At 34.3% G+C, this 14,757-nt stretch overlaps 1 protein-coding gene across 7 annotated transcripts in view; it reads left to right on the top strand.

Annotated features, from left to right (window-relative positions):
* The window catches only part of myt1lb (myelin transcription factor 1-like, b), a 144,462-nt gene that overhangs the window by 95,509 nt on the left and 34,196 nt on the right, over window positions 1-14,757 (top strand). For all 7 annotated transcript variants that reach the window (XM_058749962.1, XM_058749963.1, XM_058749965.1 and 4 more), the window contains 4 exons: window positions 2,310-2,400; window positions 4,771-4,878; window positions 5,065-5,282; window positions 8,027-8,292. In XM_058749962.1, coding sequence (XP_058605945.1) covers window positions 2,310-2,400; window positions 4,771-4,878; window positions 5,065-5,282; window positions 8,027-8,292 — 683 coding nt within the window. The remainder of the gene's footprint in view (window positions 1-2,309; window positions 2,401-4,770; window positions 4,879-5,064; window positions 5,283-8,026; window positions 8,293-14,757) is intronic.

Below are 14,757 nucleotides of genomic sequence, written 5' to 3'. Positions count from 1 at the left end.
TCCACCGTCCTAATGAACAGTAATCTAATTGCTGTCGGCAGGGAGTTTAGACGGTCATGGACAGAGGAGACAAAGACACGTACAGATGAATAATAGAGTTTGGGATCAGAGAGAGGCAGTGTTTGGGTGGTGATTTCATTGATTGCTAACATGTGTCTACTGCAAATGAAAGACCAGTGCAGAGCTGAGACTATCAAGAGCAGCAGCACCTCACAGCAGATGACTGTGTGCATGAGCTAACGTTAGCTGACGGCTTCAGCTAGTGATGAGAATGCAGTCAGGCTCAGAGCTCTCTATGAAAGCGTCTTTCTGCATCACTCACAATCCAAAACTAAAGCATCAGATTTTACTTAAAACATCTTCAAGCTAGCAGCAGGAAATTCAGTTAAACAAAACAGAACAGAACAGAACAGAACAGAACAGAACAGAACAGAACAGAACAGAATAGAATAGAATAGAATAGAATAGAATAGAATAGAATCTGAAGAGCCAATTCCAGGTTCTTTACATTATAAGGTATGGCTTTGTTAGGAATTAAGCATTGTTGTTAAGCATTATAGAATATTATAATGTTTAAGTTAATGAAAGTTATTATAAAGCGATATCATAATTTACTTCAATTTCATTTGAAGATCATTTAAGTTCAAGTATTTTTCTAATGCACTTTTTGCAGTAAATATACTAAAATCAATATGCTAGTAGTATAGTTGTATGTATACTATTTCAATACTTCTTGTGACTGTCACTGAATTGGCCCACTTAGTAGTTTTTAAAACTTTACTTTTAAGGGCACTTTAAGTGTAACTGTGGTAAACTTTGTTTATGCAACTAAAAGTGAACTTACTGTATATCTATAGTGTTAGTTTGCTAGTTGTATACTTTTCTTGTAGCCCACTGTTTAGTTTATAGAAGTACACTTTGAAGATACTTTCAGTAAAGTATAGTTTTTAAAGGTTTTGATACTGCAAGTAAGTTTTGAGCTTTACTATTTCCTGTATATTGTTTTTGCACTTTAATCAAACTACTAGCTTCCTTTTCAGGTATTATTTTTTTATAGTTGATGTATACCTTTAACTATATGGCTAGAATAGAATAGAATAGAATAACACCTACAGAGCTGCTTCTATGTTCTTTAAACAGTTCTTTGGTTTACATGGTGTGTTAAGCATTGAAGAATGTTATAATGTTTATTAACTTTATTGAAAGTTATTATAAAATGATACCCAAATTTTGTCATTTTAAAAAAGAATTACTTGAATACATTATTATTATTAATAATAACAATAATAATAATAATGTGTATCAAAGTAATTTAAAAAAAAAAAAAAATTGCTAAAAAGGAATAAAAAATATCTAACATTATTATTAACTACATGTAAGTATGGTAAGTTTTCTTATGCTTTCATTAACATTCAGTGTTAAGATGAGTTCTTGTTCGTCCTTTTAGATCCTTTATAGTGCTTATAACCTTGCAAGAAAGAAATACATTTTATTAGGTTAATTTAAGTAAAGTTTAAGTATATCTTTGAAGTATGCTTTATGCAGTAAGTATACTAAAATCAATGTACTAGTAATATACTTGTAAGAGTATTAATCAACACTTCCTGTGACTAAACTGGCCCACTCTTTAGATTATAAAAGTTTACTGTTAAATGTAATTTAAGTGTAACTGTGATAAACTTTGAGTACACAAATACTGTAGTTTATTTTTAAGTTTTATTTTTGCACTTCAATACTCTGAATTATACTACAAGTGAACATATATGCATAGTGTTAGATTAATAGCTGTATAATTACTAGCTCACTTTTTAGTTTATGGAAGTTACACTGAGTAAACCACTTTTTTAATGTATTTTTTTTTTTTATTATTATTTCTGCAGGTATGCTTGTAAGTTTTGAAGTAAACATCATACTGCCTTTATAGATATTTTGTACTATTTATATATTCTTTTTGCATTTTAAGTATACTAATATGTTTCTATTTAAGTATTAATTGTACACATGAAATACACAGAGAATAGAATGGAATGGAATAGAACAGAACAGAACAGAACAGAACAGAACAGAACAGAACAGAACAGAACAGAACAGAATAGAATAGAATAGAATGTTATTTGTCACATGACTCGCGCTGCATGGTGCATGTGCATGCCACTGTTCTTCCATTAGCAGTTCCTTGCATGCCGCTGTTTGATGTCTGGTTCTGAGCGTGCTGGTGATAATGACGAGTGTTTCACACTAATGCAGATGACTAACTGTGGGCCTCTAACTCCTAATCTTCCACCCTATTTCTCTTGCCTGCTGTCAAGTTCTTGCAATGTATGAAAATGTTCTTAAGTGCCCTACGCCTGGCTGCACGGGCCGGGGTCACGTCAACAGCAACAGGAACTCTCACAGGAGGTGAGTTCCTCTCTGTCTGGATGAGAGAAACGCTTCTGTGTTCATTCTTAGCATCTTTATTTACTATGTCAAAAATCACAGTACTGACTACTTGTTCACTCTCCCTCAGCACATTTTTCTGTTTATATTTGGTGGTACAAAGCTTTAGTTTCTGATTTAATGCATCCAGATTTATAGTTAAGGTTCTTAAATATTAAATGTGAATTGTATTTATTTATTTTTATGTTAAAATACTTTACTACTACTTGAATGTGCAGAGGCTATAAGTAAGCTTGACTGTCTGAAGTGTGTAAATAATTTATTTAAACCCTAACCTTAACTTCAATCTCGACTAAAGCTGTGACCAGTGCTTGGTATTACTTCTGATTACAAATTACGTGATTAAAATTGTAGTTAGTAATGTAATCTATTATATAACATGCTTTAGGTAATCTAATCAGACTTTTTTGATTGCATTTATATTTCTTTTAAAGTATCTCACATTGATTTGTATAGCATTGTTTTGTATAACATTAACATAAAAATACATTTACATTTACATTTACATACACGAGAGAAATATATAATATATAATAAAATATATAATAATTATCTTTTTTTGTCTTTTTATCAACATGAAGTGCATTAAACACCACATTACATCAGTTTCCCAAACTGGGGTTTATGAAAGAGTGCTTCATGAGTTGATGATAAACTGACACTTAAACCATAAAAATATCAAATTAAAAATTATTATATATATTTTTTTTTTGTTTTTTACCTGCATGTTGATGTAAAGATAATATTATTATTATTATTTGAATTAGGGATTATCTAAAAAGTATGAATAATTTACTGTATGAATAATATGTAATGTAATCAATAAAAAATAAATAAATAAATAAATAAAAAATAACTATGATCTGATCATTTTAAAATGCAATATAATCTAATTAAAAATTAACTTAATTTTGGGAATATGCTTACGTAATCCAAATTAAGTCACTCAAGTCACCTTTATTTTTAAAGCACTTTATACAGTAAACATTGTTTCAATGCTGCTTTACCGTGTTAAACAAGAAAGTAGCACAACCAAGGATGAAAACTGCAAAAATTACGCAAATCCAAAATCTACTTGTAAGATAAGGTGTCATTTTTCAGCTCAAGTCGGTTGAGTTCAGTTGAATGACTGTATTAAGTTCATTCATTATGAAACGTGTTTGATTCAGCAATAAGCAGCTCTACTAACACTTGTTGTTACTCAGCTCGAGTCAGTTCAGTGTTGATTCAGTATGATCAGTTACATAATCTATACTCAGCCCTGTGCGGGATGTGTGTTTTTTTTTTTCAACTTTGTTTGATGTTGCTAGTGATGTCTGACGTCAATGCAGGACTACGTTTATTCATTGAATAGATTGACAGTGATGAAAAATATAGAGTACTACAAATGCACATTGGCTCAAGCAGCTTTTAAAGCAGAACGTTCTTCTGTGGAAGGCTTTGTGTTCGTAGTGGGCTGATGAAATGGTTGATTCAGATATTTGTAGAGGGTGCTGCAGTAATGCTCTCAGCAGCTGCTGTGTGGAGCGTCAGCCATTAGCACCTCACTGACACCTCACCAGGGGAGACGGCCCGCTCCAGACGGCCGCCACAGACCCCTGAACCACACACACACACACACCTCGCTTGTACATGCAAGAGTGAAATTACATTTCCTACGGCCCAATAGAAACCTGGCAGCGTGCTTCATGTCATGGACACTCACACACACCTTCAGCTACTGCATCTTTGTGCTCTAAGATTATAGCACTACCTAGAGGAACCTTGTATTGCTCTCAGGTTACTTTAAAAAAAAAATCTTATTCAGTATTGTTTTGTCTTTGAATTCAGTTTATTGTTCATACCCCATTGGCATATTTTTCTTCTTTTAAATATAAACTCAAAACTTTTAATTTTGATACTTTTTTTTCAGAAAAAAATAGAATATTTTCAAGCAAAATGTTATATGGTTGAAACAATATGGAAAGTGTTTTCTATTGCCTTTTTCTCAGGAGGCAGATCTGAGAAGCAGAAGAGTTTTTTTCATTTTTTTCCCTTAATAATCTTTATGAATTATTTAATACATAATCGAATGTTTTACACAGGAAGCAGCTGAGACATAAGAGAGCTCAATCTTTTAATTTTTTAATTTTTTACAGATCACAATTTTGACCGTCAGTATTCTAATTCTGACTTCATACTGTATAAAGCAGATTATAAGAGATGCATATCAGCGATGGGTCTAAAATGCACAGAAATGAAGATGAATCTGTATTTGATACGTCCCTGACTTGTCACATATGATCATGTCTTTTAAAGACATGTTTCTGACATTTCTTTCTGTTCGTCCAGCCTGTCGGGCTGTCCAATAGCGGCTGCAGAGAAACTGGCCAAAGCCCATGAGAAACATCAGTCATGTGATGGAGGCAAATCCAACCAGGCTTCAGATCGTGTGCTCAGGTAACTGCTCCTCATTGCTTACACTGACACACCAGATCAAGCTGTGAATTTGCTTCTTAGCTGGAAACTGAGTATCTTAACAATAGGCAACAATTTGTGTTGAACTTTCTGTGCAAAGTTCATGAAATGGATAGTAGGCACGCATTCATATGATACGCCATAAACTGCTGGTTGTATCTGTTCCAGGCCCATGTGCTTCGTCAAACAGCTGGAGATTCCACAGTACGGCTATAAAAACAACGTGCCCACTTCAACCCCACGATCCAACCTGGCCAAAGAGTTAGAGAAATACTCCAAAAACAGCTTTGACTACAACAGCTATGACAACAACAACGTCTACAGCAAACGGCACACTGCTGCACCCAAAGTCCACAGTCGGGACACACTGCCCAAAACTGATGATGGTAAGACCTCAGCACTCACACGTCTGCGCTACGATATCAATGTACACCACTGTTCAAAGGTTTGGGGAAATCATTCTAATGTGCTGATTTGGTGCTCAGTTATTATTAGTGAGTGATACTGTGATCCATTTTTTTTTTTTTTTTTTTTGGTATTCTTTGAATAGAAAGTCCAAAAGAACATTTATTTGAAATAGACATCTTTTGTGAACTTTATAAATGTCTTTGTCACTTTAATATTTTTAAAATGTCATTGTCAACTTTTGTTATTGTTTATTGTTAACTAAAACTAAAACTATAAGAAAATAAATTACAGAAATAAAACAGAATATTATATACTACATAATCACTAAATAATCTAAAACAAAATACTAAAATTACTAAAATCTTTAGAGATTTTTTTAAAATGACAAAAACAACAAAACAGAAATATAAAAATATAAACAAAGTCTAGTTTAAATGATTAATAACAACTTTGGTAGTATAAATCATAATGACCCCAGACGTTTGAATGGTAGTGGTGTATAAGATATACAGCAACCCAAAAATATGATCTGGACGTAAATTACACTTTAAAATGTCTGAATGTCATTGCATTAGATGATGGCAAAATTTCAATGTAAATGTTCTCTCAATGTCTAAAGGAGCTTTTCTCAGAATTAACTTTACTTTGCTTGAACCATTTTTGTAATGACTTTTGACCAACAGAACCCCCCCAAGGAACAGCCGTACCGTGACACTTTTTTTGTTTTTTGTTTTGTTTAATTAAACAGCAGGAAGTAAGGAAATATACGTTCTGTGGTGACAGGGGCGAATGGCCTGTCAAGGAAAATTGCAAAGATCTTATAACACCATAATTTATTCTAACAACATGAACATTTATAGACATAACATGTGTTACAGATTTAATAAAAAGGTTATTCCCTAAAGCAGATTATTGAGCTGATTATTATTATTATTTTTATTTTATTTTTTTCTGGATTACATATACCAAAACTATAACACATAAAATTATAAAAATAATAAAAAAATAAATAAAACCTGAAAGACGTTCAATCAAATCCATCAAATATAATTTTATTTGTGCACCAGATGTTAAAAGCCAATTACATAGCAGTTTATTTTATTTTAGGATCATTGAGATACTATTGTTTACATATTAATGTCATTTTTATTGTTTTTTATGTACACTGTTTTTATTATTATTATTATTTTCTAGTTATAGTTTTAGTTATTTTAATATGTCAAGCTAAATTTTTGAAGTAACAAAAATGCTTTTAATTGTTTCAGTTTTAGGTGATTTTAATAACCCTGGCAGGTAGTTATTATTAGTGAAAGTATGAAGTCAGTTCTCTATAACTTCACACAGCAGAGGAACCACAGCTGTAGATCATAACTTGGATTATAAGCTTAAAAACTACAGTGCTAGATCTATTGTTTTATAATTTCAAACTATTTCAAATAAATGTCACTTGGTTTGATATTATTTTGTCCAATAAATCAAAGAGCAAGTCATCCAAATACTTTTTGTAGCTGATGTATGATCATTTTTATCACTATGACTCCTGAACATATGACAATGTTAAGGTCTGAGAAAACTATAATGCTTGGTGAGAAACTAACCCTGTTAGAAAATCCAGCGATATCTTTCTTCACTGTATTTCTGAGGTATGGAAATGTATGGAAATGATCTGGAGGCAGATGCATAATGAATGAGGTGGTTTAGGCAAATCACAGTCTGGATTTAGGGCTGCTGCTAATTGCAATTCTATGCGTAAGACTGTGAGATCCCTGGCCATGCTTTAATGACCAGACTGGGGGGAGAAGATAGAGTAAAAGGAAGGCAGAAGAGAGAGATAGCGAGCGATGGCAGCAGGACGCCCGGTGGGAGATGTCACTTTGATGCCCAGCTGGTGGTTGTGGCTCATTGTGTCTTTTGTCAAATTGCATAGAGTGTCTCTCCGTCTCTCACCTACGTCCCGACACCCCCCTCAACACCCCATCATTTAAAATCTCCTCAGAATAATCAAAATCATCATAATAAACAAGCCTTTCTTCAGGGATTTTACTACAGGACACTGCATACTGAGTTTCCATGCACTTTATTTTACAGTATGTTCACTTACAGCGTACTTACTTGCCCCAGAAAGTACTGAGTACATAATGTAAGCTAACTACACTGTAAAAAAAACATAAAAGATAAAACGAAGATTATCAGAGTGCATTTTACAAGAAAATACGCTTTCAGTCTTTCTACTTGCAAATTTCATGCTTAATTCAGTGTGTAACTTACCAATTATTTGTAAGTGAGGCTTTGAGTTTGTACCTAGTTATTACCTATGTATTGTAGCTACTATAGTAAGTACATGCATAACTTTATTTTAGATGTCCTTGTTACATTGTAATTACTCAAATATGTACTCTGTAATATTAATTAACAACATGTACTTCGATGGGTCATGCCATTTCTTATGCAAATTTTTACTGTGCATTTTGGAATTGCATCAGTAGCGTGCCAGTGATGTCTAATATATATATATATATATATATATATATGCGTGTGTGTGTGTGTCATATCTTGTGTTTTATGGATTGTACAGCACATTGGTTTTAATTTCAAATAACTGTGAAATTTAAATACTAAAACAACAGAATGTAGACCAGAAGTGTATTTTGTGAGCTGTCCCATCCGTCTGCACAGATAGGGAGGGCTTATGTTAAAGTTACTGCTCTGTGTGTCCCGTCAGTGAAGCACTACTGCAAGAGCTCCAGTTCGGCGAGCAGCACCACCAGCAGCTACGGGCCCAGCAGCAGCAGCCTGAGCTGTGGAGGAGGAGGAGGAGCGAGAGGAGGAGAGAGCAGCGCCAGCAGCACCTGCAGCAAGAGCAGCTTCGACTACACACACGACATGGAGGCGGCACACATGGCTGCTACCGCCATCCTCAACCTCTCCACCCGCTGCAGAGAGATGCCCCAGAGCCTGAGTAGGAAACCCCTGGAGATCTGCACACAGGTACACACATGGCCACACGAGTCACAATATCAAGCCCCTTTTTATACTTGCTCAGACAATTTTACATTATCATGATACATTACCTTATTACACATTATTAATTCTTAATATATAACTAATCTGGAGACCAAGAATATAGTAGAGCTCATCTCTGAGATGTCAACACTGAAATAACAATTTGATGTCAAGATGACAGAAACATAAGAAATGTATAATATAATATAATTTGGCCTACAAAAGCATCATCCAGGCAGTTAATCTGCTGAAGGTGACTATAGTGTCAGCAAAGGCATTAAGCCCACGATAAGATCACACTGAAATAAATCCAATGTTTAAAAAAAGTTCAGCACATGCACAAATCTATAATGGTATCAGAAAGCTTGTTCTAATCAATCGATAATGTAAATGCCAGACATGCATTAGAATTTGACTCGGTATGTGCAGTTTTTCCATTTATAACTTCATATTAGCATGAGGTTCTTGTCCTCATTGGACTCTGTTTGTGAAGAAAGAGTAAGATGTGCTTTGCCATGCAAAACTCACAATAAAGATGCTCGGATGTTTTGGATGGTTATTATTGGCAATATTAAGAGGATTTTGAGTTCTGTTGGACTGTAATATCAACACTCTTTATCAGCCAAACAGATTTGAGGACTTAAAAGAACTGTTGTATAAATAAATACATTTATTTATATTTATATTACATGACAATGTAAATGTGTTTGGTCTTGGCGGAATAGATCTGCTACGCTGCTGCCTCAGAGACTTGCAGTATCGAGACTTGCAACTGCCAATACATCCACAACATGCTGCTGTGAGCATGTAAGAAATACTGCTGCTGCACATATAACTTATGTGAATAACCCCTATACAGTATATAGATTACATGAATCACCCCATAGCAGATCTATACGTGAGGATCTGGAGAAGTTGGAGGGTTTCTGAAACGCGCTGCAGTTGCTACAGCAAGATCTAAACAAGTAAATGAATGTTGAGCAGCGAGCAGCGAGCTCATTGGCTGCTGATACAAAAAGAACTAATCAGCTGAGCCATGTGATGATGTCATTATGTCAGTTTGGGTTTGACCTATCGGACTGCACCTATATGCATATACAGTATATATTAGGGATGCTCTGATTGATCGGCTACCGATCACTATCATCCGATAATCGCTTTGGGATGTTTGATCGGCGGTCTCTATCAAGACTGGCGGTCTCTATCGGTTTCTATCACGGGTGAAATAGTTATAATGCTGAAGGTGAGGTACAATTCATATTTCTTCATTAAATAACCTAGTTAATTAATAATAAATTAAATAACCAAGTAATTTGAAAACTTTCTGTGAAACATAATTTCACAAACAGCGTAAGTGAATCACTCCGCGCTCTCTTTTTCTCTCTCAAAATGCGCAAATGGCTTCAAATCACATCACGTCTGCACTATAAGCGAGCTGCACACTGCACAGTTGACATAGGAATTATCACTTGCACTATCGAGGAATTGTCGCATCGTCAACAAAGTTTATAAATTGCATTTCTTTTTAATTCTTGCCAGTGTTTAAACCATTCAGCGCTTGCATGCTCTCCTGGAGACCATGCACTCATGCACACTCGAAGCACACACACATAATGCCAGGTTCACATTACTCCGTTTGCAGTGCGTATGTGGTGCGTATTTTTTCTGCGCTCATGTTAACGGATTAAAGCGTTCACACTGTTTTAATTCCACAAATTAAAAAATCCCCTCACAAGAGTCAGCTAAGAGGGGAATGAATTTTCAAAAATTAAATTCAGGCCCTGAATAAATGTCTAAAAATCTTGATTGGATCATCACTATAAATAATTTTACATGATAAAAAGAAGGCTTTAAAAAGATCGGTATCGGTGATCGAATCGGCAGATACTGCTTTCTGTGATCGGTGATAGGTGATCAGTGATCGGCCTCAAAAATCCTGATTGGAGCACCCCTAATATACAGTATATATATAGAGAGAGAGAGAGAGATTTTTTGATTTTTAAAAATCTTTATTATAAATTTAAAATCTTTCACATATTATCTCATGTTATAATATCACCAAATATTAAAGTATTATTTTACAGAGTCCTTCTCCATTTGTCCAAATCGTTTCAAAATCCAGTAGATTTTTCATACAACAATAAAAAGAAAAATCAAGTTTAATTCTTGTTTTTACAATTCCTTTAAAAACCTTCACTATATTACAATCATTTCCAAGATAAATTTTCTGTTTTCGACTTAAATAAATAGACATCTTTGCTTGACCTATAATAAAATTCAGCAAACGCCCCATTCTTTTCTTTACTTTAGATTCCTTAAAACCATAAATAAATTCAGGTATACTGAACATTTCATCAAAAACAGGTCATCAAAAATAATTGTCAGCAAGTAAACTTAATATTTCTGTCCTTCAAATTGTTTGATACTGTTAAAGGACAGTTCAATTCCGTATCTGGTATGTCCGGAGAAATCATCATTGCTGGAAAATTGTCCTCTGCTTCTGGTCTTTGTTGTAATACTTAATAATCATATAGAAGCATCCATTCTTCTTCAGATAAGGAACTTCAACATTTTTCCAACATCTGTCCAACTATTCTTTCAGAACGAAGTCTCAAGTTTATGAGTCAATGCAACAATATTACTTAAATCCCTTCCAGCCACTTCCACCAAGTCCTTCATTATTATAATATGTGCATTTTTCATTTTTTTGTTCAAGCCATGATGGTATCTCGCAAGATAAATTCAAACGAGAGCCATTAATCAATGGTTCTAACATCAACCAATGTAAAGATTTTCCATCAGTAGACCTTGTTATTTTCATCAAACATCATGATTTCCGAACTGCTTCGTAAAGAAAAGAAGTCACTTTCCAGTCAATTCTCTTACAATCTGTCCAAAACACTTCTTTACCCAACCACACTTAAAAGTTTAAAAGCAACATTATTCCAAGACAAATTCTGATACAATATTTTTTTAACAAATTGCAGTCTAAAAGCTGCTTTCCGGCTTTCAAGATGTATTAGACCCTGTCCTCCCTCCTCTAAAGGAAGATACAACACATTTTTAGGAAGCCAATGTAATTGATCCCAAAAAAAAAAACCAATAGATGTTTGAATCTTTTCTAACAGTCCCATTGGGGGTTCTAATAATGCTAAACGGTGCCATAACAGGGATTAAAAAAAAAAAAAAAAAGCTATTTCCACCTTGCCAACCTGCCTTTTCAAAAGCATTTCCCCAATTTTTCCCCATTGTCACTTCATCTCCTAAAAACACCCCCAAATATTTAATTCATTAATTAAATATTTATATTCATTAATTAAAACCACTATATCATCAGCATAAACTGACAACTTTACTGACATATAACTACTATCATATTTAAAACCACAAATACTCTCTCTTATTTGATTTAAAAATGGTTCCAAAGCAATTGAATATAACATTCCAGACATTGAACATCCCTGTCTTATTCCTCTTTCAACCTTAAAAGGAAAACTGAAGCCACCATTGATCTTCAATATGCTTTCAATGTCCTCATAAAGGACCTTTATAATATCTATAAAACCAGGAGGAAAACCAAAAGCTTTAAAAGTATCCCACAAATAGCAGTGTTCCACACGGCCAAAGGCTTTTTCCTGGTCTAATGAAATCAGACCAAATTTTAAGCCAAAAACCCTTGAAACCTCAAAAACATCTCTGATCAGTGAAATATTATCAACAATATATTTGTTGGGTATTTGTTGGTGATATTTTGGGTATAGAATATGACTGATCTATATGTATTATCATTCCCATCACTTTTTTTTAATCGATTAGCCAATGTTTTGGATAAGATTTTATAATCAGCACATAATAATGCTACTGGCTTCTTTCAAATCACCTTTTTTTGGGAGCAGGGTTAAAACTGCCCTTTTACAACTCTGTGGCAGCTGTCCTCCATTCAAACCTTCATTTAGAACTTCAAGCAAATAATCTCCAAGAAACTCCCAATAGGCCTTATAAAAATCAACAGGAAAACCATCAATTCCTGGTGCTTTGCCATTTTTTTAACTTTGTAATGAAATATACGACTCCTCTTTTGACAATGGTTTCATCAATTCTTTAGGCACCTGAGGAAGATCTTTGTTAAATGTTTGTGCCAGAAAAACATTTTCTTTATATTCACTTGCATAGAGCTCTTCATAAAAATTAACTGCTCTTCTGCATATATCTGATATTTTCGTGAGTTCCTTCCCATCAATAGATCTTAAACAATGAATTAACCGACACTGGCCATTTTTCTTTTCCATGCCAAAAAAAAAATAATAATCTGGATGGGGCATCTATTTCAGATATATTCTGAAATCTTAATCTCACCAAAGCCCCTTGTGCTCTGACTCCTAATAGATCAGCCAAAACTGTTTTTTTTTTTTCAATGATTTAAAATGATCTTGATCTCCTGTGGAGTCACATAAATTCTGAAGCTCCACAATATCAACTTCTAAATTTTTAATGTAGCCAACAATGTCCTTGGTTACATTGAAAGCATATTGATTACAAAACAGTTCTATTTGAATCTTCCCAGCATCCCACCATTGGTTCAATGAACTGAAATTTTCTTTTTGCAATTTCCATTTTGCCCAAAGAAATCTAAAACAACTCTTAAAATGAAAATCTTCAACAAGTGCACAATTAAAATGTCAATACGCACTCTTATTCCTTATAGAATTGATATAAACAGAAGTAATCACCATAGAATGGTCTGAAAAACCAACTGGACATATATAACAACTTTTAAAACACTGAGATTGAAATTTATAACAATAAAATATATCCAACCTTGCTAAAGCAATGTGATTTTCTCTTACATGTGTCCATGTATACTGTCTTATATTGTTATGCAAGTTCCTCCAAATATCACAAAGTTCATTTGATTCAATGAGTTGTAACATTCTTCGCCTTGAAGGGCCATGAGGCTCCAGATGATTCCTATCATTATCGCTGACAGTACAATTAAAATCTCCACCAAGTATCAAATAATGATCTTCACATTGCTGAATTGTATTAGCAAGTGTATCTAAAAAAATTTACCGGAGCATACACATGAATCAATTCCAGTGTTATCTTTTCATATTTCACTGTAGCTTTTAATAATCTTCCTTCTATTATTTGTTCTACCTTACAGGATTCCAGTAAAAAATTCCTTGAAAATAAAATTCCAACTCCTGCACTAAAAAAACTTTTATGACTGTGATGAGTGGGGCGGGGCCAAGAGCCATGGGAACGGAGCGAGGCCGGTGGAGTTAATGATAATGAGCGACACCTGCACCACTCGTCACAATGACTAAGACATATCCCATTCTTTTTGCCACTCTACTACATTATCTGGTGTGCTATGAGTTTCTTGAACAAACGCTATACCTATATTTTTCATTTTCAAAACATCATATAATTGTGCTCTTTTAGCAACATCTCTTGCTCCATTTAAATTAATGGATGAGATTTTAAAATTACTCATTAGGAGAGAGTAAGTCAAAAAGCACAAAACAAGCACATTTTTATTATTACTCCACCAATTGATCGTTTTCATTTTGACTTAATCTAGAGCTCAATCTTTGTACTCTTTTTTTTCAGCCGATACACATCTGGATTGGATAGAAAGTTTTCCCCTCTTTGTCTCATCAAAAATCTGGCTGATTCAATAAACAATGTTTGATCCGAAAAGGATCTTCCTCAGCCCTTTCCAGCTTTTCAGCCCTTATTTTCTTCCTCAGCCCTTTCCACAGTACCTTTATTTTGGGTTTCTTTTTCTGGACATGAATGCATTAAATGTCCTTCAAGTTTTCAGTTGATGCAAAAATCACATAATCAAACCCGTCGATCCTAAACTTCAGAACAATATTCAATTCCTCTACACCACTCTTCAGTACCATGTATACTTGTCTCCTAAACGAAACAACATGTTTCAGCAATGGCGATTTACAGCCTAGAGAGATCTTTTTTATGACTGAGACAATCTGACCATGTCTTGAAAGTTCCCTTTCTAAAATTTCATCCTTAATGAAAGGAGGCACATTTGACAACAATACTCTCTTCGCTGGATTAACGAGAGGAAACACTTTCACAAAGCTGTCATTCAATGTTATTCCTTTTTCAACAACCTCATTTACTTTGTCAATCTTGTCTAAAAACAAGACGACCGCACTGTTCATCCTTGATGCAGACCATATGCTATTATATCCAACAACTTTTCCAATCGCTATACTAACTTCTTCCACTGAGCTCTCAATACCAACTGGCACTTTAACTCCATGTCGGCGAGTTAGCTGTTCAAAAACCGCGCCTCCCAAACTAGCCATGGCCGCCAGCTAAAAATAACTGGCTAAGAAAAGGGCTAAAGAAGACGTAACTTTTATTCTCGCTGTAGTATTGTTGCTGCCGCCGGCGCCATGTCCTGGAGACACTGTGTTT

The sequence above is a fragment of the Onychostoma macrolepis genome, chromosome 17 (genome assembly GCF_012432095.1).
Source record: "Onychostoma macrolepis isolate SWU-2019 chromosome 17, ASM1243209v1, whole genome shotgun sequence".
NCBI lineage: Eukaryota > Metazoa > Chordata > Actinopteri > Cypriniformes > Cyprinidae > Onychostoma > Onychostoma macrolepis.
The sequence above is the reverse complement of the archived record's forward strand: the minus strand, read 5'-3'. Positions and strand labels throughout refer to the sequence as shown.